Source organism: Ceratotherium simum, chromosome 5 (assembly GCF_057802395.1).
Source record: "Ceratotherium simum simum isolate JZ-2026a chromosome 5, ASM5780239v1, whole genome shotgun sequence".
Taxonomy (NCBI): domain Eukaryota; kingdom Metazoa; phylum Chordata; class Mammalia; order Perissodactyla; family Rhinocerotidae; genus Ceratotherium; species Ceratotherium simum.
The window spans coordinates 76,593,584-76,620,303 of NC_141904.1; the positions used below are offsets into that span (position 1 = coordinate 76,593,584).

Sequence of the window (26,720 nt, forward strand, 5' to 3'; positions counted from 1 at the left end):
AGTCAGCCCAGTTTTATTCTAAATGTTTTCCATGATGACCAAAAGGAAAACAGTACTAGGTTTTTAAACCTTCTAAAATGTACAGAGCTCAACTTCCTCTAAAGGAGTCTCCAAGAATGGACATGCAATGGAAAGGTCCCGTTTGATCATTTTGGGTAGCTTATTACTTTGCAGACAGCAGTTTCCTTACCGTCTTGATTTATAATTATGATGAATTTATCATAATTTTTGAACACTTATATCACACAGCTTCAGCACATGTTCAGACGACTGTCCTACTTTATCTTGGCCCTATGTGGCAAAACTGATGTTTGATTGAAATATAATGCATGAGGCATTCATGTTAGGTCCTGAATTACTAAGAAGATATTCTAACATACAGATGTTGTATAATATATAGATTTTCAACAAGGACAGGGTGAAAAAGGATTGCCCAGTTGTTTTAGTTTACCATCCTCCTTACCTCTGAATAATCTCTTACTTATCCATTGTTGCTCTGAGGACCCAATCAGGAAGACTGTCTTACCTAACAGTGAGTTAATTCCCCATATTTCAATTGCTGAATGTTTGTAATTTAATTTAATGGAGGGAAATACACAGAGAATGGTACTATAGTCTTGACTATAATTCTATTAAGGCAGTTGGGAAAATGTATTCAGAAGTATACTAAAAATGTAATAAAGATCTCACCTGAATATTTCATTTTTGGTTGTTATTTCTGTTTCTTGACATTGTTTACAGCAAAGAGACGTACACTAAAAAATTTAAGAGAAAATTAGTGGGGAAAATTCACATTCATTTAATTATGTAATTACATAGCTCATCAAGAAACTTCTCTAAGGTATTGATCCCTCTGAATGTCATATTTTCCTTCTAACCATTCAGAAATATAGTTTTAAAGATGGAGCAAAAAAAACCCACAATCTGAGATCTGACACATTCCCTTATAAAATTAATGACCTTCTAGGATAAAGAAGTAAAGACTGATATATAAAACCACAGATGTTCCATGTAGAAATCAAGTGTTCACAAAGTCTAAATGAAGTTATTAAAGGTATTCATTCATATTTGAGGAATGCAAAACAATTCGTTTCTTTCTTTAAAATATTTGTAATGTAAACCATGATGGGCAATTAGTTTTTTAATTGCATGACTATAGGAGTGGACCCCCATAGCAAACAGTGCATCCTAGCTCTCTGGACTGACTAAACATGAGTATCACAAACATATTCACTTTACTCACTTTATTCATAATGTCTAGTTCACAGCGAAGTCGTTGGATAGCACTACCAATTTTAAGGAGCTGAATTCTTAATACATCATCAATAGGAAGACAAGCAGCTACTCTGTAAGAAAAATCTTAAAGACATGGTGGGTTTTTCAAGTTTTAAACTGATGAAGCAAGATGAGTATCAGACAACTTATAAATCAGATAATGTCCCTTTGAAATAAACCCTTCTCTACAGGGTTCTCAAAGAACATATTTCACACAATTATAAGCAATATATCAAGTATATACTCTTAAGAAGTTCTAAAATGTAACCTCTTTTCCCATACTTGTTTTTGTAAATGCCTTCTTTCAAGTTAAACATGAAATCAAACCCATGTTAGAAGAAGTCACTTATTTGCTACGAGACTAGAAAAGTAGCTAACTGTACCTAATAAACAGATTTAGAAATTATATGTAAATAAGTCCTGGAACTGGGGTCACTTAAAACCACCTTAAAGAATAGGGAAAGGAGAGTCTACACTCAGAAAGTGTGTTTTGGATGTGAGCCATTTATTGCAATTTGAACTTTTTATGAAAACCTTGCCCAAAATTGGAGTGCTCACAGAATTTAAGAACTTTGTTACAATTAACTAAAAAATACTAATTTTTTTAACTGCTCAAAGCAAATGTGTATGCTTTTCATAACTAATAAAGATGTTAAACTAAAATTTTTGGTTTCATTAAACAGAAAACATATAATTTCTTTTAGTAAGACATCACAGTCCACAGGAAGGAAACTGATTTTTCATACCTACTGGATTTGAAGGAAGAGAATCTTCTTTTAGATTTTCATCCCATTCATGTAGCTGTTTCTTGATTCTATCCATTAAGGTTTCCTTGATGTTTAAAATAAAAGTAGCCATAAGTTCACAGACTTTTTATAATTTACTGTCAGCTTTTCAACTCTTTTTAATAAAATGAATAATTAGTAGCAATTTAAGGCATCACTATGTAGTAAAATCTGAGTCCTAGTTTAAATATGTCTGTTTTCTTATGCAGAAATGATCCAAGCCCCAATTCCTTTGCCCAGCAGCATGGAGTTGGTTTTCCTGGCCTCTCTCCCACAGTCTGGCTATCTTGGGGCACGTGCTCCTGACTCACTGCCTTGCAGGTGCTCTGTTCTCAGCAGCTTGGCACTGGCCTCTCTTCTCCCCCTTTCGAGGAAGCCTTTTCTGACTCAGTCCATAGGGATTCTGGCCCCTATAAATGGCAGTAGCACTTGCTATCTACATACCTTATTTGGTTCCTATTTACTACAGAAAAGTGCTTACTATCTTTGCACAAGTGTAAGCAAAAAACACTCTTGGCTCTTGTGTATTTGTAGTGGCCCAAAAGCTGCTGAAGAGTAGAGTGAACTGTAGTGTCCTTTAATCTTGTGCATCTGGTAAGTGCTCAAAACCTATCTGTTCAGTATTCCCAGGACTCCAAATCTGTGGGCAAGGTGATTCACTACGGGAAATGACTAGTATTTGTTGAATGTCTACTATGTGCCAAGTACAATAGTTACCATTATCCTCATTTAATAGATACTCAAGGAATTTGCCCCAAAGCAGAGAGACTGATAGAAATCATGCTTTGAAAACAGTCTTTTTGTCTAAAATGCAGATTCTCTGAACTATTCCAACAGTCTGTCTTTTAGTGAGTTCTGCAAGATGTGGCGACACCTAGTATCAAAATTTGAGGAGCAAAAACACTTGTGGATGCATCAATTAATACACTAGGAATCAGGAGATATAATATCCTTGTTTAGGAAAAAAACTAAAACATTGTTATAGAAGGATTCCTTAATTTTCTAAATGTAACTACCACTTGACCTAACAAAATTTCAAATTGTTAATAAACCTTAAAATGTATCGGTATCTTGTCCTAAAGTTATAAGCCACTAGAAACTGTGGGAAAACTAAAAGTTCTATGAATGAAAGGCAAAGCCTACGCAGCAGTGTCTCTGATTCCTGCATGTTCTACTTAATATAACAAATGGCGTTAGTTTTGAAAATTAAACACCACTGAGTATGAAAACCTACGTTTTGCTCTAGTGACCCTTAATTATGACGTGGATTACTGTAGAAACAAAAAGTTCAAGGTAAGTTACTTACAGCATCATATAAGGAATACAGCCAGCGAGGCCATGAAGTCAAATTTGCACAGTGAAACTTTCTCTGAAAAACAGAAAAAAGCCACTTAAAAGACCACACAGAATAAAGATTCTTATGGTGGAAAGAGCCACATGTGAAATACGATTTTGGCCCAGGAAAAGGTTTTTTAATTTCAAAAAGAAAATTTTGTAGATAATCCCATAAGAGATGGTTATCTATTAAGTAAGTCTGACACTCATGTTTGTATATCCTTCAAATATATGTTGCAATTAGAATCTTGCTTCTTACTGAAAAGTTCAAATATTAAGATTTCAATACTGAAGACAACTAAGTAAAAATAAGATGAACTTAAAGAGTGACTAAACATCACATTTCTGCTAACCACATTATTTACCTTTATACTAATACTTGTCCAGTATCTGCAGTGAAAACCTCAAAATATAATCCAAACTGTCTTTGTGTAAAAACCTTCAATGTCTCTCAACTGAATCACCATAGAGGTAAACATAAGAAGTGAAAATTGCAAAAATAAAATGATCATATACTTGAGACTTCATGATCAAGTCTCCCACTTCATAAAACTCAGGGAAAGGAGAAAACCATTACGTGTCTCTTCCAATTGTATTTTGGGATCCGAATGGAAGCATGCCTAAATCCATAGAAAAATGTGAATTATACTTAAATTCCTGTAGAATTTCAATATTTGATGGGAAGACTCAATAATTAAGATGCCAGTCCTCAAAGTATATATTCAGTGCAATATCAATGAAATTGGAATTTAGAAGCCTAATTTAAAGTTCATCTGGAAGAACTCCAAATGGATTAAAGACTTGAATGTAAGACCTGAAACTATGAAACTTCTAGAAGAAAACATAGGCAGTACGCTCTTCGACATCGGTCTTAGCAACATCTTTTCAAACACCATGTCTGACCGGGCAAGAGAAACAATAGAAAAAATAAACAAATGGGACTACATCAAACTAAAAAGCTTCTGCACAGCAAAGGAAACCATCAACAAAACGAAAAGACAACCTAACAATTGGGACAAGATATTTGCAAACCATACATCTGATAAGGGCTTAATCTCCAAAATATATAAAGAACTCATGCATCTCAACAACAAAAAAACTACCAACCCAATTAAAAAATGGGCAAAAAGACCTGAACAGACATTTCTCCAAAGAAGATATACAGATGGCCAACAGACACATGAAAAGATGTTCAAAATCACTATCAGGGAAATGCAAATCAAAACTACAATGAGATATCACCTCACACCCGTCAGAATGGCTATAATTAACAAGACAGGAAACAACATGTGTTGGAGAGGATGTGGAGGAAGGGAACTCTCATACACTGCTGGTGGGAGTGCAAACTGGTGCAGCCACTATGGAAAACAGTATGGAGATTCCTCAAAAAAGCAAGGATAGAACTACCATATGATCCAGCTATTCCACTGTTGGGTATTTATCCAAAGAACTTGAAAACACCAATTTGCAAAGGTACATGCACCCCTGTGTTCATTGCAGCGTTATTCACAATAGCCAAGACTTGGAAGCAACCTAAGTGCCCCTCAAGGGACGAATGGATAAAGAAGCTGTGGTATATATACACAATGGAATACTACTCAGCCATAAGAAACGATGAAATCCAGCCATTTGTGACAACATGGATGGACATTGAGGGTATAATGCAAAGTGAAATAAGTCAGAGGGAGAAGGTCAAATACCGTATGATTTCCTTCATTAAGTAGTAGATAATAACAACAATAAACAAACACATAGGGACAGAGATTGGATTGGTGGTTACCAGAGGGGGGGGGGGGAGGGAGGAGGGTGAAAGGGATAATTCGGTACATGTGTGTGGTGATGGGTTGTAATTAGTATTTTGGTGGTGAACATGACGTAATCTATGCAGAAATAGAAGTACAATGATGTACACCTGAAATTTTTACAATGTTATAAACCAATGTTACTGCAATAAACAAAAAAATAAATAAATAATTCCACCTGTTAGAACAGGTGCCTTCCCCAAACTAACAAAAAAAAAAAAAAATGACAATACGTATTTATTGACATGGAAAGAATTAAAACATAATGTTAGATTATCTTTAAAAAGCAAATTATGAGACTGAATGTTGTTTTTTGTAAAATGTACACGTGTAGTCCAACTGGCTGTCTCCAGGGTCTGTGTTTTCTAAATTTTATTTAGCGAACAGGCATGGATTTTATTATATAGAAAAGCAATAAAAGTCATTCTTTTTAATTAAAGAAAAAATAAATAAATAAAGTTCATCTGGAAGAATAAATGGAAAAACAACCAAGAAAATTTGGAAAGAGAAGTGTTCTACAAGACACAAAAATATGATCGAAAGGATGCATTGTGGTAGTGCTGTTAATAGCAACAAATTGGAAACACCCTGATCATCAATCAACAATAAATAAATACATTAGAAAATGTTTACACCAGGGCATACTCTGTACTTATCAAAGAACAGGCATATCAAACCTACAGAATATAATGATCACCTTCTTCTCAACAAAACAAAACCTATGTATGTACAGATATTGGTAATTTTGTAAACAAACTTAATTGACACAGGGCATGACACATGAAACTGGGTAAGAAAGGAGTAAGGTAGATCAAAAAGGACTTTACCAGAATGGAACAAGAAAAGTAAGGTAACCTTTGACAAAATAAAAGGGAATGTACGCTTGCACCTGCAAGACTAAATGAACAGGTATGCGATGGGGAAACATGGGTACACAGCACACATGGAAAGGACTTGGGGGACTTAGTTGATAGTTATGAACTAAGCAGTGGGCTGTAGAGCTCACCCCCCTACTCCCTCCACAATCTTACTCTAGCTATATTAGAAGTCTAGAATCTAAGATGAGACAATAATGTTAATCTTCTGTGATGGTCAGAAATGGTAACTTTCATTGTCAGGGGCCAGGATGCCAAAGAGAGCGCTAGAGTTAACATCAGGGATATTTACTTTGGAGCTGCCTCTCAAGGAGACATGATACTTGTTTTCAAATATTGTAGGATTAGGAACTGCTACAGGATGAGGATAGATTAGTTCTGGAAGGCTCATGAGCTACAGCTCAAACCAATGGATTCCTTTTTTTTTTGTGAGGAAGATCAGCCCTGAGCTAACGTCCATGCTAATCCTCCTCTTTTTGCTGAGGAAGACGACCGGCTCTGAGCTAACATCTATTGCCAATCCTCCTCCTCTTTTTTTTTCCCCAAAGCCCCAGTGGATAGTTGTATGTCATAGTTGCACATCCTTCTAGTTGCTGTATGTGGGACGCGGCCTCAGCATGGCCAGAGAAGTGGTGCGTCGGTGCGTGCCCGGGATCAGAACCTGGGCCGCCAGTAGTGGAGCACGCGCACTTAACCGCTAAGCCACGGGGCCGGCCCTCAAACCAATGGATTCTTTAATGAGAAGAATTTTTGCCTCAATATAATCTGTCTTATATTTGAAGCTACCCAAAGATGGTCTGGCATGGCCTCCAAGTACTCAGGTAGTGCTTTCAGGTAATGCTCAGGTAGTGATTTCAGTCTGAGTCAGACCGTAAGAACTTTAAGGTACCCTCCAGCTCCAAGGAGTTCCAAAAGCTAATGCTAAGGATTGTTGTTACGGTCCAGTTACAGAATAAATAATGCTACTAACAGCCCACCAGATAACTGAATATTCAGTAACAGCAACAGCAACCACTTTACATGTCTTATAAGAATTCTATAAGGTTGGTAGTATTATCATCCCCATTTTAAACATAAAGAAACAGAGGCAGAGAAGGATGGTATAACTTGCCCAAGGTCACAGTTAGTAAATGGGAAGTGGCTAGTATGTGCATCCAGGGAGTCTGTGACTCTAACCATTATTTATTCAACAAACATTTTGAGTGCCTAGTATGTGTCAAGGCATTTTTATGCATTGGGGTATCCCAGTGATTAAAACAATAAAAAAAGACTAAAATCACTGCCCTGTGGAGCTTACGTTTTAGCAAAGAGAAGCTTACTTTCCAGAGGTATACTTAGAATTACAAAATGACAAAGATCCAATGAAGTTTCACTTTCGCTGACTGACACTCCCAATTCAGTCATTAATATATACACATCAGAATGATCACTTTTGTAATATAAAAGCATGTAATTTTATTTGGCACCCATGTCAAGATAAAAAGAAACCAAAATAATTTATTCATATATAAACATTACTTCCCATTATAACATAAAGAGAGCAGAATATGGCATGCTCTGTATTAAGAGCAATGCACTGGGTCAAGGTGGCTACTATGCGCTCTGCCACCACCCATGCTTTGTGAATGTGAACACACTGCAGTTTCAGGTGTATCAGTTGCCTACTTTCTAAAGTGAGAAGGCCTCTAAAATTCTTTATTGGGATTATTCTGACAGATTCTACAATTCTATTTACAAATCAATTAAATATTCTTACTACATCTTTAATATTTGCAATATGCTTTATATAGTCAACTATACAAACTCAAGAGAAGTATACCAGAAAAGATTAGCTAGCTTTTACAGAGCAACTGCCAAAATTTAAGCCACTTCAGTATCCTCAAATAAGAGTCCCATTTAGATTTCTGGCACAACAGGAGAGGCTCCTGGCTTATATCTGGGTAATATTGATGATAAGTCCTAGCAATTTATGAACATTCTTCAAGTATATCAACACCACGATTTACTTCATAAAAGGGCTACACTTCAACAAAACTTTAATACTAGCTGAAAAGTTAGGTGCTTTTTAAAAAGTGACCAGTGACTGGTTCTCCAGTGAAGTATTTACTGGGAACAGGATTTACTACTGAAAGAGGCAGAAAAGCCCTTAAAATAAATCTCTGTTACCTGGAGGTAATGCATCACGTTCTTCCGTTTTTAAGCCTCATACTATAGCTTCAGCTTAGCCTCCCAACAATCCAGAATGTTCAAAAAATGTGAAACTCCACTTAAATGGTTCTTTGAAATGCAGTGAAACTGGAAGAGTAATGTGAAAGGCTAATCGTGAATAGTAAATCATCACCATTGATTTACATGGTGACCCAAGGTGGTCATTTATTGTACTAAATCCCATCACAATCAGCAGTGTAGATGATGATAATTTACCCAAATAATCCAAAAGCTACCAATTTTTGTTTCCTTCATTTACCAAATTTCCATTTGCTTATAAGAACTGGAATGGAATGATAAGCTCTTTCCTGCTCCTGAGGATCATAAACGAATAATGGCGGATACGCAACTTACAAGTGTAAGATGTGTGCGGGGGAAATCACTACTCTGGCTGAGGGAGTCCCTGCTTACACAGAACCTAAGATTTCAAGACTTTTCTTCTTCTTTAATATAAAAATAGACAACAAATACTATTGCTCTTACTGCTACTAGTATTATTGTGGAACAAGGCAAAAACAGATTCTGAAGTTTTATGGAGAAGTTAATAAGCAATAGCAGCTAAACGAACCATGAAAAAAGAAGAGCAGTGAGGGGGGTTACCAGTCATGTTTTTATTTACACAAATTATAAGTTGTTAACAGTTGTAACAGTATCGTGGTGGTGCATTAACAGACTGACAAGAGAGCAGAAGAAAAGTAAAATAAAAACCATGAACCTGGTTTATAATTAGGTGGCACCTCATATCAGTGAGGGAAAATATGCGCTTTTCAGAAAATGGAAATGGCACAATGGGGAGCTAGCTGGAAAAAAGTAAAGTTGAATTCATCTCAGGATAAACTATACATGGATCAAAGCTTAAAAGTTCTGATTTCAGGGGCCGGCCCAGTGGTGTAGCGGTTAAGCGTGCATGCTCTGCTGCGGCGGCCCAGGGTTCGGATCCTGGGCACACACCGACACACTGCTTGTCAAGCCATGCTGTGGCGGCGTCCCATATAAAGTGGAGGGAGATGGGCACGGATGTTAGCCCAGGGCCAGTCTTCCTCGGCAAAAAAAGAGGAGGATTGACAGATGTTAGCTCAGGGCTGATCTTCCTCACAAAAAAAAAAAGGTTCTGATTTCATTAAAAGCAATAAAGTCAAAAGTAGAAAATAAAAGATTACATTTTTTACTTTTTTAAAAAATGAAGATTCCTTTGCACAGGGAAGTCATTTCTAGCTGTGATTTAGAATACAGAAGTATTAAAAAAAAGATAAATTCAATTACATAAGAAAAAAAACCCTTCTATATGACAGAGCACACCAAAAACAAAGTTAAAAGACAAATGACAAAATAGTGAAAATGTCTGGAACTCATTAATTACAGACAAAGGAATAAGCTTCCTAAGGTAAAAAGAACTAGAAATCAACAAAGGGCAAAGATGAACAGATATTGCTTACTAAAGGAAATACAAATTGCTCTTAAACACAAAACGTTACACCTCATTCATATTCAGAGAAATTCAAATGAAACCGCCAACAAGATAGTGTATTTCACTTATCAGATCAGCAAAAATTAAGGTGGCTACTACACTGTGTGTAAAGCCATGGTGAAACCGATCATCAGAGTACAAATAGGAACAACCTCCTTAGTAAGGTACTTTGAAAATATCTGCCAAAATAACAAAAGCAGTTGCCCTGCCATCCAGTAATTCCACTGCTTAAAATTTAATCATATATATTTACCTGTATGAAAGGTCATTTGTATACAACACTTAGTGCAGGTCTGTCCTCCACAGTGGACTGGTTTATATAAATTATAGTGTATCCATACAACGGAATACTGTGCAGCTTTAAACAGAAGGAAGCAGTGCTCCCAAAACTGATACAGAAGAATCTCCTACACTGTTAAAAGACAATAAGGTCCAGGACAGCAGGTATCCTTTTACATAAGAAAGAGGAAAGAAATAAGAATATTTATTTGTATCTTCATAAAGAAACTCTGAAAGAAGACTTAGAAACTAACCTGTGAGCCCATGTTTGAGGACCCTGCCCTTCTGAATTAATGCTCAGTTCCTCCCTGCTCTGTATGATAAGCAGGAGCAACCATGGCTTGTAAATTTAGCACAGACTAGAAAGATGAGCTTCAATCACTTTCTTAATATGTTTCCACATTTGATTTCTTTTTACATTTCATATTCAACTCCCTTCTGATTAACATAATGGGGCTTTATAAAGGAACAAGTAGATAGTCTGGGCAAGCAGGGAGTATACTTAAAAACATTTACATTATACTCCAAGTAGGTTAAAGAAAAGTTTCCTCACGCTGTGAGAATCCCCCTACAGTAAACCCAGAGAAGAGAGAAAGCACTATGATAGGAAAGGAAGTAAGTAAACATTAGTTACAAAGATCAAAGCATAGAATAAGGAAGGTCTCCAGATGGAAGTGGGTTTTGGAAGTGTTTCCTAATTATACTGGCCTGACTTCTTAATCATTAGGGGCATCTTCTCTAATGCTCCCTTGTCAGAATGGAAGATTACACAAAAACACTTCTGGAAGCTTAAATAATTAGACGTCATTTAGAATGTTTAGTTTTCCATGCCAAATGTTAAGAGAGGTACAAACAGTTTTAAGGTTAACTGAATACATCTCAGGTAGATGACACTTCTACACCTTTTAAGTATCTTTTCTGCTGGAAAAGTATGTGGCAACCTGATTAGCTTGAATTACCTTAGAATCATCTAAGCATCACCCAAATCTGACCATGTTAACTACTTCTCAGACATGGAGACACATGGATGCACTGCTTCAGATCGTGGTGGGATGTACAAGTCAGACATGAATAACTCTATGAAGAGGAGTGAATTGAACCTTAGATCTGTCTAAAGACAAGCACTGTTATGTAATCCAGCCCCCTGGTAAGTCAGTGTCCAGCTAAAGGCGAAGTAAGCTGAACCACTGAGACAGTACCACTGCAAAGGGAGTTCCTGTCAGTGGTATCTGCCATCCCCTTTTCCTGTGCTAGACTTTCCCGGCCTATACTAGACAGAATGGCTCTAAGTGGTTTCTCTAAAGTAGAACAGTTTGAAGGTCATTTGAAGTCCAAAATAGATCAGCCAGCAATTTTTCTTGGCCTAGTATCTAGATCCAAATTTCAGAACCTAAGAAACTCTACTCAAAGTTTAAACATGAGAACCCTTCAAACAATCTGAAAAATACATGGGATGAAGGCATTTTTATCTCCTAAAACCTTTTATGCCTCTCTCATTCCTCAGCACCTTCTGTTTAGTCCCTGGCAACTCTGAATATGAAAATAACTGAGGGCTAATGTTTGAGAGTCCAGAATTATTGGAGAAATAAGACCATAGGGAAAGGTCAGAGGAGCTGGTTCCAGACAAACACGTGCTTCCTTGGTCTTTGCAAGTCTGTCTTTCCTTGCTCTTGTTGAGCCAGTAATAACCCACTTGCAAAGGCCTAATTCTGAATTCAATGTGAACAAGCTAAAGTGCTTTAACCATAGAATAGGAAGAATATAATCAGTAATTCACACAAAAAGTAAATTTAAGAAGCAATCTTATTTGTTTAACCCAAGTTCAGGTTTAAGATGGCAAAATCCTGCAAATAGGACATAGAACTAGTAGAGTACTTAAGTCAAGAATTAACTACAATCACTCTCACTCTATGCTTAGAACTTTGCAAAGAAGAATTAAATTAGGATTTTTAAATGGTTAATAATTTTTAAAAACCAATCTTGGTATACAAGAATGATTACATAAATCAAAATACAGTCATACGCTGCATAATGATGTTTCAGTCAATGACAGACTGAATGTATGATGGTGGTCTCATAAAATTAATAACATATAACCTAGGTGTGTAGTGGGCTATACCATCTAGGTTTGTGTAAGTACACTCTATGACATTTGCACAACAAGGAAATCACCTAATGACACATTTCTCAGAAGGTATCCCTGTCATTAAGTGATACATGACCGTACTAATACCACCTGAAAAAAATCCAGTGATTGACGGGCTGGCCTGGTGGCATAATGGTTAAGTTCACTCATTCTGCTTCAGTGGCGCAGGATTTGTGGGTTCAGATCCTGGGCGCGGACCTACACACTGCTCATCAAGCCACACTGTGGCAGCATCCCACATATAAAAATAGTGGAAGGGCCGGCTCCGTGGCTTAGCGGTTAAGTGCGCACGCTCTGATGCTGGCGGCCCGGGTTCGGATCCCGGGAGCGCCCCGAGGCACCACTTCTCCGTCCAACGTGAGGCCGAGTCCCACATACAGCAACTAGAAGGATGTGAACCTATGACATGCAGCTATCTACTGGGGCTTTGGGGGGAAAAAACTGAATAAATAAAATCTTTAAAAAAAAAAAAATAGTGGAAGATTGGCACGGATGTTAGCTCAGCAATAATCTTCCTCAAGCAAAAAGAGGAAGACTGGCAACAGATGTTAGCTCAGGGCCAATCTTCCTCACCAAAAAACAAAAAAAAATCCAGTGATTGAAATGAAATGCACAACTATCTAAATATTGAGATGATACGCAGGCAGCATCTTTCTTTCTTTTTTCTTTTTTTGTGAGGAAGATCAGTCCTGAGCTAACATCCATGCCAATCCTCCTCTTTTTGCTGGGGAACCCTGGCCCTGAGCTAACATCTATTGCCAATCCTTCTCCTTTTTTTCCCCTTTTTCTCCCCAAAGCCCCAGTAGATAGTTGTATGTCATGGTTGCACATCCTTCTAGTTGCTGTATGTGGGCTGCTGCCTCAGCATGGCTGGACAAGCGGTGTGTCAGTGCGTGCCCAGGATCCGAACCCGGGCCGCCAGTAGCGGAGCACGTGCACTTAACCGCCAAGCCACAGGGCTGGCCCCTGCAGGCAGCATCTTTTTTTTTTTTTTAAAGATTTTATTTATTTATTTTTCCCCAAAGCCCCAGTAGATAGTTGTGTGTCACAGCTGCACATCCTTCTAGTTGCTGTATGTGGGACGCGGCCTCAGCATGGCCGGAGAAGCAGCGCGTCGGTGCGAGCCCGGGATCCGAACCCGGGTCGCCAGCAGTGGAGCGCGCTCACTTAACCACCAAGCCACGGGGCCGGCCCTGCAGGCAGCATCTTGATGCAGTTACTTGCCACATAACATCTCAGTACCACCCAGTGCCAAACACACTATTAGGTACTAAATGACTCAACAAATTCCAAAACCACTCCCTGAAGCCCATGTACCATCAGAGCTATCTTTTACATACTTATTTTCAGCAGTTACATTTAAAATGACTATGACAACAAAAGCTTCCACTGTTCTACTGTTAAAATAAACAAAGGTGAAAGTATATTTAAAGTGTCTGTATCAGGTTTGAAAAAGAAGTACTGCACAACTACATAAGCGTTGCCCACAAACCTACGGCAGTACCACTATTATTAAATCTTCAAAAATATTAGTTTCAAGGTTGCTTGGGAATCTAAGCAGTCTAATAACTTTTTCATTAGAATCTTCTTAGAAACACTAATTAAAACACACAATACCACGTCACAGATTGGTCAAGTGAAATACAGAGTAACAAGACCAAGAAGTCTCCAGAAATCCAGTTATGAGCCTGATGCCCACCAAGCTGTCATCCTGCACAAGGTTCTCGCTGAAAACTGGATGAATTCTACTGCAAGAACATACTACTAGTCAGTAGTGTAGGAGACTCCTTTATAAATAACATGCACCAATTTATATCAAATTAGGATCTCACTCTAATTTATATAAAAATTAAGACCTTCACTACTCTACTCGACAAAGAGTAAGGGATGATTAATGCAGGATTTCTCAGGTTACAATGGGAATTGTCTTTCCATATTTTTAGAAGATAAATCTCAAAAAAAACCCAATTTATTCTTAATCTAGAAACTAGTAATCTTTTCCTTGAGGCAGAAATCAAATACTACCTATCTTATACTCAAAGCTGATACATGTTACAAATGAGCAGCAAGAGGCTTCATCAGTTTTTTCCTAAGAGGAAGAATGATGTAGCCAAAAGGACCTACATAAGAATTGATGCCCAAACAAGCAGTATTTTTAAAGAGCACCTAGTCTCAAGCCAATTTTTGTGATGTCAATTGCGTTATACAAAAAGATAGCTAAAAAGCTTTTCTTTCAGAAGTTCAGAAGTATAATTTACTCTACTACTACCATGTGCTAACCCCAAATCTCTTTTCTTTAAGGTAATGTGTTTATGATTCGAGCCAAACATCTGATTTGATTATAGTTTAGTAAGAGATTCCTGTAGAATTATCACAAGCTATGAATTAATACCTAACTGATAGGCATAACAGCAAGAACACCTTACAGTATTGTGACATTTTACTACTTTTGTAAACTGCTTTTACATAAATAGCTGCCTATGAAATTTTTAGAAGCCCCAGCTATGATGAAATGCAGCCAGAGTACAGCCGCAGAAGGTGTCCGGGGAATGAATCATGCACGTTGTGTTTCTTCCTTAAAAAGAGGAAGAAAGCAACCTGTCTTCATTTTTTGAAGGTACATAAAACATTAGTTTCTCACCTTCTGGTATTTCTGCCACCATTTATATGAATACTGGTCTTCCCGTGAGACAGGTTTCGAAGGAAATATCTGGCACTTATTGAGGGATTCTAACTGAACTGCAGACATGGTTGAAGGCAACACACATTCAGGAAGAATTTGCACTTTCGCTTGCTGGATTCTAAAATAAAGAGAACCAAGCATGATGTTCATTTTCAAGATAAACTAACTTAAACTATTAAGTTTCTAAACATACAGGTAATTTTAAATTCTAAGATTTTCAAAGTTTTCTTTTTAAACATATTCACCAAATGCTGATGTTAAGATACATGAAATTTTCAAAAATTACTATATTTCATAAATCATACCAAAGTTAAAACCAAAGATAACCTAAGGTATGGATTTCCAATCTCACTGTGGAATGGAAAAGGAAGATTTTAACATTTCAGACAAATATACAGAGTCTATAAATAAAGTTAAAAAAAATCAACATACCAACTACTACTACTCTGTATCTTGACACTTCTAAATTAATTTCTTAGACACCCCACCCCTCCCATCTCCCCATCGCCTTATGCTGCCTGACTCTTACACCTATCCCTTCTAATAAATCATCTAACCTGAGGAGTAGGTAGTGAAAGGAAGCGAAAATCAAGAACTCATTTACATGGATGAGTTAAAATAAGACTAGAGAATTACATGTAGCCTTTATTTCTAGGTGCATTCCTTTTCCCATTCTCAAACATTTAACTTGAATATGCAAAGAATGAAAATACGCATTATCTTTTTTTACTTAAACTCTCATGATAGTCATCACTTCCAGAATGCTACTTGACAATATCATAATCGCAAACATCTTTTCATGAACTAATGCCAACAAGAAGGTTGCACCCACAAGCTGTTTTCTTGTGAGTCATTATATCTCCTGGATATAATATATTTTGAAATACAGAATGTATCAGTACATTCAAATGCTGGGACAAATCACTCTGAGATTAACAAAGTCTGATATTTTAAAAGTGGCTGCTTCATTATTAATTATGTTTAGGAATTCTAAAGTGATCTTTCATATTAACCACTGTCTTGACCAACAAAAATTTATGAATGAAATTTTGATATTTCTATTTATTTATTAAATGAAAATAGCTAATTGTGTCTGAAAATATCTAGGTTTAATTTAATGATAATATCAGATTCACTCCACTAACTTCATTTCTTTCCTGCAAGCTCAAATTGATGCCTACATGACTTTGGAAGATGTTAAAAAAAAATTGACTGTATTCAAATTATGTTCAAATGTTCTTATATTATTAGAGCTCCTGAAAAAAAAAACCAAAATCTCAATTTTCTTTACCTGACCACATGAACACAAATACTTGGTAATCATATTTTTCAAGCCAAAGTGTATACCATTCTATATAAATTTTTAGAAATCTGATTCTTCTTTAAGGTCATCAGTAACTAAATTAAAAATTATGTTTCACCCAACTATTATGTAAGATTTTATTATGATAAAAACATTAATGTTACTGAAAAATTGGCTTGCTGTTATCTTAATAATGAGTCTGCGGTACAAGCTGTCTGAATTGCCTTGCAGGATAAAGCGCTGCTCTCCGTCACTTTTGTCAGACAGGCCCAGGACTGATGCACACACACGGCCGGTTCTTCTCCCCACAGCTGAGATTTGTTTTGAACATAAGCTAGTTCTGTGTCTTTCCGATCTGTTTATGGCAGTTGTTTTGTGATGATAGTTACATTAATTTATATAAATACTATAAAAACCAATGAAATCTGAGTACAAAAATAAAATGGCTTCAATGAATTTTAGGTTGAGCCATAAAAAATGTTTTTGAAATTAGGTTCAGACAATTCTAATAGCAGGAAAAAAAAAGCACAAATCTGGAAGGATTCTGCACTCAAACTGCCTTGTGATTATCTTTACAATCTCTCTTTAAAGAAAACTTACAGGTATAAACTGGAACCAGATAATACACAATGAAAGTGGTTTGTGAGAAAAAGACTGCTGCCATCTCCAATCTGCAGACCCAGTTCAAAGAAAGTTATCTTGTCTCTCCATCAAGTGAAAAATGAACGAATGTACACCTATACCTTTTAAGTTAAAATGAAATATTTAAGGTATATATGTATAACTTTTTATGATTTCCAGCTTTTGGTTTTTTTATAACTTTTTCTTGATACCTTTTACTTTCTATCTTTTTTCTCCTCTTTTCCCTCCAAAGCCCCAGTAGATAGTTGTATGTCATAGTACATGCTTCTAGTTGCTCTATGTGGGACGCTGCCTCAGCATGGCCAGACAAGCGGTGCATTGGTGCGCGCCCAGGATCCGAACCAGTGAACCCCAGGCCACTGAAGCGGAACGCACGAACCCAACTGCTGTGCCCGGAGCCAGCCCCTGATTTCCAGCTTTAATTAACTTTTTTGAGTAAGAATTACTGGTCTCAATTATGATAGGTAAGAGGACTTCTTCTCCGATTCCAAATAGAGTATTAATGTTCTCTTCTTCTCTACATACTAAGAAATACTCAGGAAATTCTAAAGAGTCCCACAGTGCTTCAATGATATACTTCTATTTGTTTTTCATTAATTTTTCAAAAAAAAAATTTCCATGTGTTCAGAAGATGCTAAAGAAATAAAGACTCAACTTAGAAAAGGCTAGAAGGTAGCAGTATACTTTTTACATATGAAGGGTTATTTATATAAAAGACAAATGACTATTATCTGGTACTACTGTACTGGAGAAAAGGAAAGTGGCTTGAGTTTCAAATGTGCTATGGAGAAATTCTGGTCCAGTGGAAAGAGCACTAGTCTGGAAGTCAGGGGACCTAGAACCAACCAGCTCTTGCTTACTAGCTGTATGACTTTAGGCAAATCACTTAACTCTTTAAGAGTACTTGGTTTCCTTATTTGGAAAAAGAGGCGATTGCACTAAATTATCTCCATGGTTTCTTCTGTTTCCCCATTTCTAGTGAAGGTAGTTACAGGACCAGATGGGCAGTGGAGCCAGAGAAATCTCACTCCATGGAGGCCTTTTAAATTAAGACACACTCACCTTTATGGGAGGTCTTAACAGTAGGTCTATGGAATACTAGCGAGAATGTGCCCCTTTCAAGTCTTGTCCAGCCCTATTAGTTTGATGCTAATCTTTATTATAAATATATACTCCTTGTTTTCAGTTAATGGTCTACTGCCATCTTGTGTTCAAAATAGTTTTTCCACAGTCAAAAGTCACTGATAACAAGACAGTCTCAGAAATATACTTTTCCCCAAATCAATTTTCCATTATGGTTTCTGGAATGCAGTAGTCACAAATAATCAAAATTTTATAAGCATGAGGATAGGAAGTACTTTAAAAATGGAACTGTTAGTAAATCCACAGTTACAAAACAGCTTGCTAATCATCTTAATGCAGAGCCCTCAGGAGGACATTCTCTCATTCACGTAACATTTATGGTCCTAAATGTAAAATAGAAAGAAGTCTCATTCATTTTCCTTGAACAACTCACCTATTGAGGGAGACAGATATACAATCCTGTAATGACAGTACAATGCGTTCAATGCTGTGCAAGTCTGCACAGTGAATGTTCTGGGGGAGTACCAGGAGGGAAGAACTAAAACCCTTAAGGGCTCAGGCCTCCCATCTCTCATTATTCTATGCTCTCTCTAGCCCCAAAGAGTTGCCTGATCCATCCATATTTTCATAATTCTGTAATATTTATGAATGCCCACTAAGTGAACAAAACAGACAAAAAGTTCTTGCCCTCATGCAGCTCACGTTCTTTTTTAAATCTTAAAAAAAACCTCTGAATTTCCATGTGTTCAGAAGACATTACCTGTGCAAAATCCAGGTCTGACGAGATTTTCAACTCTGGTTATAGATAAGAGACCAATTCACTAGGACTGGGTAGAACCCAAGAATCTTTATCTTTCTAAGACTTCATAGGTGATTCTTATGTGCCACAGTTGAGACCCATTCCCATAAGAGATAACATGCAATGACCAGGACAAATGCTTTGTTTTGTTTGTTTTTTTAAGAGGATAAAGTAAACCGGATTTCTTTTAAATGAGGTTAATATTCCTTAAAATTATGAAAAAACCCTAACCATGAGAGCCATGCCAAAATGGTAACTGCTAAAATGGTATACTCAGAGAATTTCTAAACTTTATAAGGTACAAAGACAACAAGCATTTATTGATCTCTTTATTATGTATGTAATACACTTATGGGTGACATAAAATTCTCACTGGAGATAGGCACTAAATGTAAATGGTTTCTACAGCTCAGATGGAGCAGCTGGCAGCTGTAACCAACATGGCTTTCAAACACCGCAGGAAGGCTGTAAACACCCCAGCTGTCCCAGTGAGCAGAGAGCTCACAAGCCTCTGGCTTCGTCACCCTTTCTTACTCTGAAGAGAGGTCTTCAATCCCAAAGAAGCCATACCCCCAATGACACTGCCCTTTGGGTTTATATTACTTTTCTCAAACCTGGAGGGACATTAGAATCACCTGGAAATCAGAAAAAAGATGCCGCAGCCTCATCCCAGGCTAATCATTTTCTAGGGATGGGAGATGAGGTTGGAACTCAAGCTTCTACGGTCTTAAAAACTTCCCAGGTGATTCTGATGCACAGCAAAGTTGGAAACCACTAGGCTATACCTTCAAAGGGAAAAAGAACAACTAGTTAAAAGTTACAAAATGTGAAAGGTCAGTAGACTACAAAATATATAAGAAACCCATTTTATTTTAAGATGTTTCCATAGCTTTAAGAGATAAGGTATTTCTTACCCATCTGATTGTGTTCTTAGCTCAAGGACTTTGAACCTTTGTCTTCCGATTGCTTTCACTTTCACTATCTCAATTCCAAAGTCCTGTTCTTCTCGATAGGCATATATCTCTGCTGTTGTTCCGAACTGTGCTTCCCTTTCCTGTATATTACTTCCGAGGTAAATTTTAGAAGGAAACAGTTTTGAACATTTAATTTTTAAATATGCAAAGTTGGCAAAAGCAATACACATGGGAAACAATTTATAGCAATAAGCCCTCATCAAAGCTATTATAATTCTGTTTATGTTAAAATCATATGGGGGAATTTAGATATATAAGGAAGCTTCAGGAAATACAATTAGAACACTTTTAGGAAAAGAATAGATTTCTAGTCACTGAAAATGACATAGGACTGATAGGGGCTTAAACTCTCATTTCCCAAACCAAACATTCTTTTACTTCGGTAGACCATCATTTCTGCTGCTTATCAGCAGCACTATACTGAGGTGGGAACTTCCTGTATTCATTTCCTGCCTCTACTGCAGATTTCCTCCAGTTACCAATAGGATACTTGAAATTCAGCTTCAGTTTACCAGTGGTCTGTAATGGGACAACTTATGAATTTTGAGAGAGAGAAAGAACAAGCCATTCCTTTGTAAAAGTAATCCTTTACATTAAAATGTAAAAGTCCTCTTTGACTTCAAATAAAGTCAGTCCTTGAAAATGATTCTAGAAAAGTTTTTCATTAAATATTAATGATTAAAAAAATTTCAAATACCAGATAGTTAAATTGCGTGTAAAGATAAATGTCTGATTTAGATGGTAATGATAATAACAAAAATACTCCAGCTTGCCCTTTCAATCTTTTCATCAAAATTTTTTACCTCACTACCTTACCCAATATTCTATGCATGCAAAATAATCATCAGTTTTGGCTTTCACACCGACCTCTACTGTGACCATACATGAGAGAGACTATGTTAAGCAAATTCACTTTAATATTTTACCTGTATGCAAGAACTGCAAAGGTTCTATCTTTCTGAATTAAATTCCGCACCATACTGACTTCTTGAGGGCGAGAAAGCTGAAGAGGTAAGGTCTGCCCAGGAATCAGGATCATCATCACCTGTGGCAGAACGGGAATCACTTGACAGCTGTCATCATCGTGCAAAGTCCTGCCATGAAATTCTTCCATATCAGAGCCCAGATACTATTTAAGAACATACATAGATACAGTGTCACTATAGATATACAATAAAAATACAGGCTCAACAGACTAAAGAGAAATTAGAGTAAAAGAAATATAAACAGAGGGTACAAATATTTAAATAATAACCTTGGTGTCTCAACATCCCTCAGGAAAGTTTAATTTCGACTCTTAGAAGTAGAATTTCTAGTATTTTGTGAAGAATCTCTCATGTACAAATTCAAGAGCATTTTTTATTTCAAAACATTTTATTTTGACTAAGATAAGAAATATTTCTATGTCCAAATACCACAAATGATACGTATAAAATGTTAGTATGTTAAATAACCACAGAGTACACAGTAGTACAGAGAATAAGAAGTACTTTAGTAGCTCCCTTACTAGCAAAAACATCAGGAGGGCGACAATTCCTCAAAGAATTACACCAAGACATAATATGAAACTGCTTAAAAACCACAGTAAGTGCGTTTATCTATTGGCAAATAGCCCATGTCCTCACTCACAATTTCTGATGTGAGTTAATACACAGTAATGCTAAGATCAGTCACTTGTTTTCAGGAACTTTTATCTACAGTTAGATGTATATATCTGTTATATTAGATCTGTTACTGAATTACATACTGTATGTGATGTTGGCAGACTGGTGTCAAAATTTATGATGTTTGGTTTTTTAGCTTCTTTGCTATCCTGGTCTTCAACTTCCATTTCAATTTCATCTTCTTCCTCACTCTCTGCTGCAAAAGTAGAATAAGAAAAAAAGATGGATGCATGAAAATGTCAAAGCTATGTCTTTCAAATGTACACTTCCTTCATGAGGATTCTGAGCCCTGGAGAAGAGGGCTTCTTCTTCTAAGAAGAATCACTCACATTTGGTAACCTCTGCAGGACTGCGAAGAGGCAGCCAAAGGGCTGAGGTCTATGCTGGGCTCTGCCACTAACGACTCTGTTTTTAAATCAACCTTTTATTTTAGAATAGTTTAAGATTTACAAAAAAGTTGCAAAGACAGTACAGAGTGTTCCTGTATACCTCATATCCATTTTCCCCTATAGTTAACATCTTATATTAGTATGGTACATTTGTCACAACTAAGGACTCAGTGTTGGCACAATACTATTAACTAAACTCCACATTTTACTTGGATTTCCTCAGTTTGTACCTAATATCCTTTTTCTGTCCCAGTGTCCCATCCAGGATACCACATTACAGATAGTTGTCACGTCTCCTTAGCTTCCTCTGAGCTGGGATGGTTTCTGATGGCCTTTACAGTTCTGAGGAATACTGGTCAGGCATTTTGTGGAGTGTCTCTCAATTAGGGTTTGTTTGATGTATTTCTCATGATCAGACTGAGGTGGTATGTTTTGGGGAGGAAGACCAGAGCCGTGAAGGGCCGTTTTCACGACGTCCTGTCAAGGGTGCATACTACCAACACGACCTGTCGCTGCTGTTGCTGACCTTGATCACCTGGCTGAGGTCGTGTCCGTCAGGGTTCTCCACTGTAAAGACACGTTCTTCCTCCTTTCCACACAATACTCTCTGGAAGCAAATCACTAGGCACAGCTCACACTTAAGGGGTGAGGAATTTTGCTCCATCTTCTTGAAGGAGCAATATCTACATAAGATATTTGAAATTCTTCTGTGTGACAGATGTGTCTCTTCTCCCTTGCCAGTTCTGACACCTTAGACAACTCATTCCACCTGATTAAGCCTTAGTTTCCTTATCTGAAAAATGACAGGCACGAACAAGGCAATCCCTAAGGTCAAACTCTTAACTTTAAAAAGTTCCTATAGAAGATAGGAAGGAAGCAAGCAAGGAAAGAAAGAGGAAGGAAGATCCATTAATTAAAATTGAAAAAAGATATTATTACCTGACAGATTTTCATAGTAGTGACATCACCTCCCTGGCTGTCACTACATTATTTAAAAATGAAATGTCTGTGATCATTTTCATACGAATTTTGCTTTGGAATTTTAAATTTAAAAATAAAGTTCACATGAAACATAAAACATATTTTAAAAGAAATGTCTTAGAAAGCCTTCTCCACACACAATTTTTAAATTATTGAAAACTAAGCTGATCTTTAAAAATCTGATGTTACTAATAATAGGGATGAAGGTTAGAAAAAGTTACATTACATAGGTGCTATTCTATTAAATGGGAGACTGTCCTTTTTATGCCAGTTATGGGTAAAATTCCTATTGCAAATCAATGGTTGTCAACTAGGGGTGATTTTGCCCCTCAGGGGATTTTTGGAAATGTCTAGAAATATTTTGGGTTGTTATAACTAGGGGAGTCCCACTGGCATCTAGTGGGTGGAGGCCAGGGATGCCACTCAACATCCTACAAGTCACAGGACAGTCTCCCACAACAAAGAATTCTCCAGCCCAAAATGTCAGAAGTGCCGAGGCTGAGAAACCCTAGCTTAGACACACCATAAAGATTTACTGAATCTCATTTTTGAACTCATATTTCATGTATTTTTAAATGCCCCAAATAAACTTCTAAATAGATAAACTGTCACTACAAAATAGTCATTATCCTTTGTATAGTTCATTATTTAAATCAGACTACCTCCAGCTAGGCTCCTGACACGAATATACAAATGTTTTTCAATATGGTAATTGCCTCGGACTTTCTAGTAATTCTTTTTTTTTTTTTTATAATTTTATTTATTTTTTCCCCCAAAGCCCCAGTAGATAGTTGTATGTCATAGCTGCACTTCCTTCTAGTTGCTGTATGTGGGACGCGGCCCTAGCATGGCCAGAGAAGCGGTGCGTCAGTGCACGCCCGAGATCCCAGCCCGGGCCGCCAGCAGCGGAAAGGGCGCACTTAACCACTAAGCCACGGGGCCGGCCCTCTAGTAATTCTTAAGAATTCCTAGATATATGGCTTTGTCAGAGAACAACATAATTATTTCAACTAATATTCAAATGGTCAATGGTCTAACAATTCATACAAATTTTTCCTAAGAACGTAGAAGTTTCACCAAGAGATAACAAAGAAAAATCTAAACGGATAAGAAAAATATTCTGAATCTAATTCCTTGTATCTACAATTCTGACAGCATGGCTTTCACTCGGCAGGTGGAGAGACCCACTTTATTGCTCTACTACAGAAAGTTTAAAAGATCAACCATTCACTCAAAGGCTAAAATTCATAATTTTAAAATTTACATTTTAACTGTTCTGCTTCTAGTCTCTAAATGATTTCCTTATAAATAGTGGCCTTTCTCATAAAGCTGGCTGAAAGCCACCTCCCCCTACTTAGCTGTTTATCTATTAATGTTTCCTTTGGCCAAGACAGATTCTTTGCATCTTAAATATTAAACTATTTCCTTAGCACTTAAAGAGAATTACCCTTCAAAACAACTCATACTACACGGATTTATAAACAATCCAATGTTCCTTTACAAACAAAACTCATATATGATTTAGAAAAGCATTATTATTATATCTATAACCTCTCTGATTATTATATCTATAACCTCCTGATTTTTTCCAACAAAACACACACTGACTGTTCAGAACCACCAGGGTGAAGTCTGATGAGTCATCTCATGCAGGAGCACCATGTGAATAACAACAGAACATCAGTAGCCTCCCTATTGAATTCACCATCCTCCCTCAAACAGTGGATTTAGCACATACAGAGTTGGACTGATGTCTCTGAAACGAACAGCTCGGCTCTTTCAGTCCAAGGCTGACACACTTACCCTTATGTCAACTCAGCTAGGTTGGTCAGCAACAACCACTGACTCTGACTCTGGTTTTGTTTTATTTTTTATTTTTTTGTGAGGAAGATCAGCCCTGAGCTAATATCCATGCCAATCCTCCTCTTTTTGCTGAGGAAGACCCGCCCTGAGCTAACATCTATTGCCAATCTTCTTCCTTTTTTTTTTCCCTTTTTCTCTCCAAAGCCCCAGCAGATAGTTGTTTGTCATAGTTGCACATCCTTCTAGTTGCTGCATGTGGGATGCGGCCTCAGCATGGCGGGACAAGCGGTGCGTCGGTGTGCGCCAGGGATCGGAACCCAGGCCGCCAGTAGCGGAGCGCGCGCACTTAACCGCTAAACCACGGGCCGGCCCCCTGACTCTGGTTTATTTTTATACAAAAAGGTCCTCTTATCTGGTGAGCACACATTCAGTCTCTTTCTCCTCCAATCCATGCAACTCCTAGTGGACAAATTAATCCTACAAGCATAGCTTTCTTTAGGCAACTGCCTGAAACCCTCAATTATTTCTTAGGAACCCATAGAAAAAAACTCCAACTCCACTGGCACAAGATGCAAGCTGCCCAACAACTCAGACCCAATCTACCCCCAACCTATCTTCAAGCCTTATCTTCCACAACCCTATTCTAAGTATATGCTTTTAGATGTCTCCAGATCCACCTCCCAGTGCTTTTCTCCAATTGCTTTGAAGGACCATAACAGCACTCACTTATCTGGCCCTAAATCAACTACTTTCTGCTAGTTATATTTTCAGGGGCCTCATATAGATTATAAACCTCCTTAAGTACCAGACTGTGTATCATGCCTTTTTTCATCTCCACACCACCTCACACACTTCCCTGGCCTACAGTGAAGGGACTCAACTAATAGTCTCGGTTTGGCTGATACACCTCTGGGAAAGCATCTTATCTATAGCACTCCATGACAAGTCTGTACAATAATTCCACGCGTTTTTTATATCCAGTCTTCTAACATAAGGCCAACGTCTAAATTTTCACAAAACGTAAAGAGAAAACTGAGTTTAACTTCACACTCCTCAGTCTAAGCAAGCATACTGTACCACGTGTTTGAACTACTTGCCTAAAAAAAACAGACCAAATACTGTCTTGGCAGTGAAGTGGTTAAGAGATACCAGCTATACCGACAGACAGACTCAGGTTGGAGTCCCGGCTCTGCAACTGTGTGACCTTGGGCAAGTCATTGACTTAGCCGGCCAATCCATTTCTCACCTACCAAATCGGGATCAGAAGAGTGATGTGCAGAGAATGAAACGGAGAAATGCATGCAAAGCGCTTACTGCAGGGGCCGTGACATGGTCAGTGCTTAATACACGTTAGCTGTCACTCTTTATCAAAAGGAAGAAGTCCAGGAAAGGTAACTGCTGCTAACCTGATCCAATCCCCCACGCCCCCCTCCCCCGCCCCGAGTATCACAGCATTTCCTTGGAGCCAAGTTCTGGACACACGGGGGATGGAGAGGACGGGGCCCTGCCCTTGGGAGCAAACCCCCTCCTCGCCCCCGGCCCGGGGCGACCGAGCCGATGAGAGAGAAGCTCCGGGATTCGGTCGCTGGCCGGGGGCCTGACGTGCTGCCGCTCCCGGTGCGGCCCCGCCGGCCTTGGCGCCCCCGGCCCGCCCCGCTCCCCGGCCTCGCCGCGCTCTTCGCGGCTCGGGCCTCGCCCCCTCCCGCTGCCGGGGACCGGCCCCGTGCGGTTACCAGGCAGGAGCGGCAGGTGGTTGCCCATGTTGTGCGCAGCGTCGTGCGGGTCTTCCTCGTCGGCCATGTCTGTTTACCCGCAGAGGAAGCTGGGACAGGGCGGCGCCCGGGGCGCCGGGGGAGGGTCCGCGCCGCGTCGCCGCCGCCGCGCACCGGGGCCACAGCGCCCTCTGGCGGCCCCCGTGGGGCAGACAGCGCGCCGGCCCAGGCCTGGAAACATTCTTGCCGCAGGAGGGCGGGCCGATGGGCTGCGGGGACCGAATGCTGTCCCTGTCCCCGGTCACTTCATGCCCGCCGCGCATCTTAACAGAGCCCTCACCTTGTTCCAGCCCCTGGCGTGACATTTTACGTGTGGGGAAACTGAGGATCAGATTTTTGTCTCCACGTCGCTCTTAACAAAGGGGGCGGGAAGCAAATAGAAAGCCGTTTATACAGCATTAGCTCCAATTCTTAAAATAACAGGTATATATATGAAGACTGGGAAAATGCATCA

General features: G+C 38.3%; 1 protein-coding gene across 3 annotated transcripts in view; it reads right to left on the minus strand.

The window, feature by feature from the left end:
• The window catches only part of CRBN (cereblon), a 29,024-nt gene extending 2,715 nt beyond the window's left edge, over nucleotides 1-26,309 (minus strand). For 2 of the 3 annotated variants that reach the window (XM_087431370.1, XM_004442406.3), the window contains exons 1-9: nucleotides 26,228-26,309; nucleotides 21,405-21,517; nucleotides 20,584-20,786; nucleotides 19,598-19,747; nucleotides 14,815-14,974; nucleotides 3,367-3,429; nucleotides 2,022-2,106; nucleotides 1,244-1,359; nucleotides 691-755 (exon numbers count right to left, since the gene is read on the minus strand). In XM_087431370.1, coding sequence (XP_087287496.1) covers nucleotides 691-755; nucleotides 1,244-1,359; nucleotides 2,022-2,106; nucleotides 3,367-3,429; nucleotides 14,815-14,974; nucleotides 19,598-19,747; nucleotides 20,584-20,786; nucleotides 21,405-21,517; nucleotides 26,228-26,294 — 1,022 coding nt within the window. In that variant the 5' untranslated portion in view covers nucleotides 26,295-26,309. The remainder of the gene's footprint in view (nucleotides 1-690; nucleotides 756-1,243; nucleotides 1,360-2,021; nucleotides 2,107-3,366; nucleotides 3,430-14,814; nucleotides 14,975-19,597; nucleotides 19,748-20,583; nucleotides 20,787-21,404; nucleotides 21,518-26,227) is intronic. The other variant, XM_087431369.1, reaches the window with a different exon arrangement.
• Between the last annotated feature and the right edge of the window lie 411 nt (nucleotides 26,310-26,720).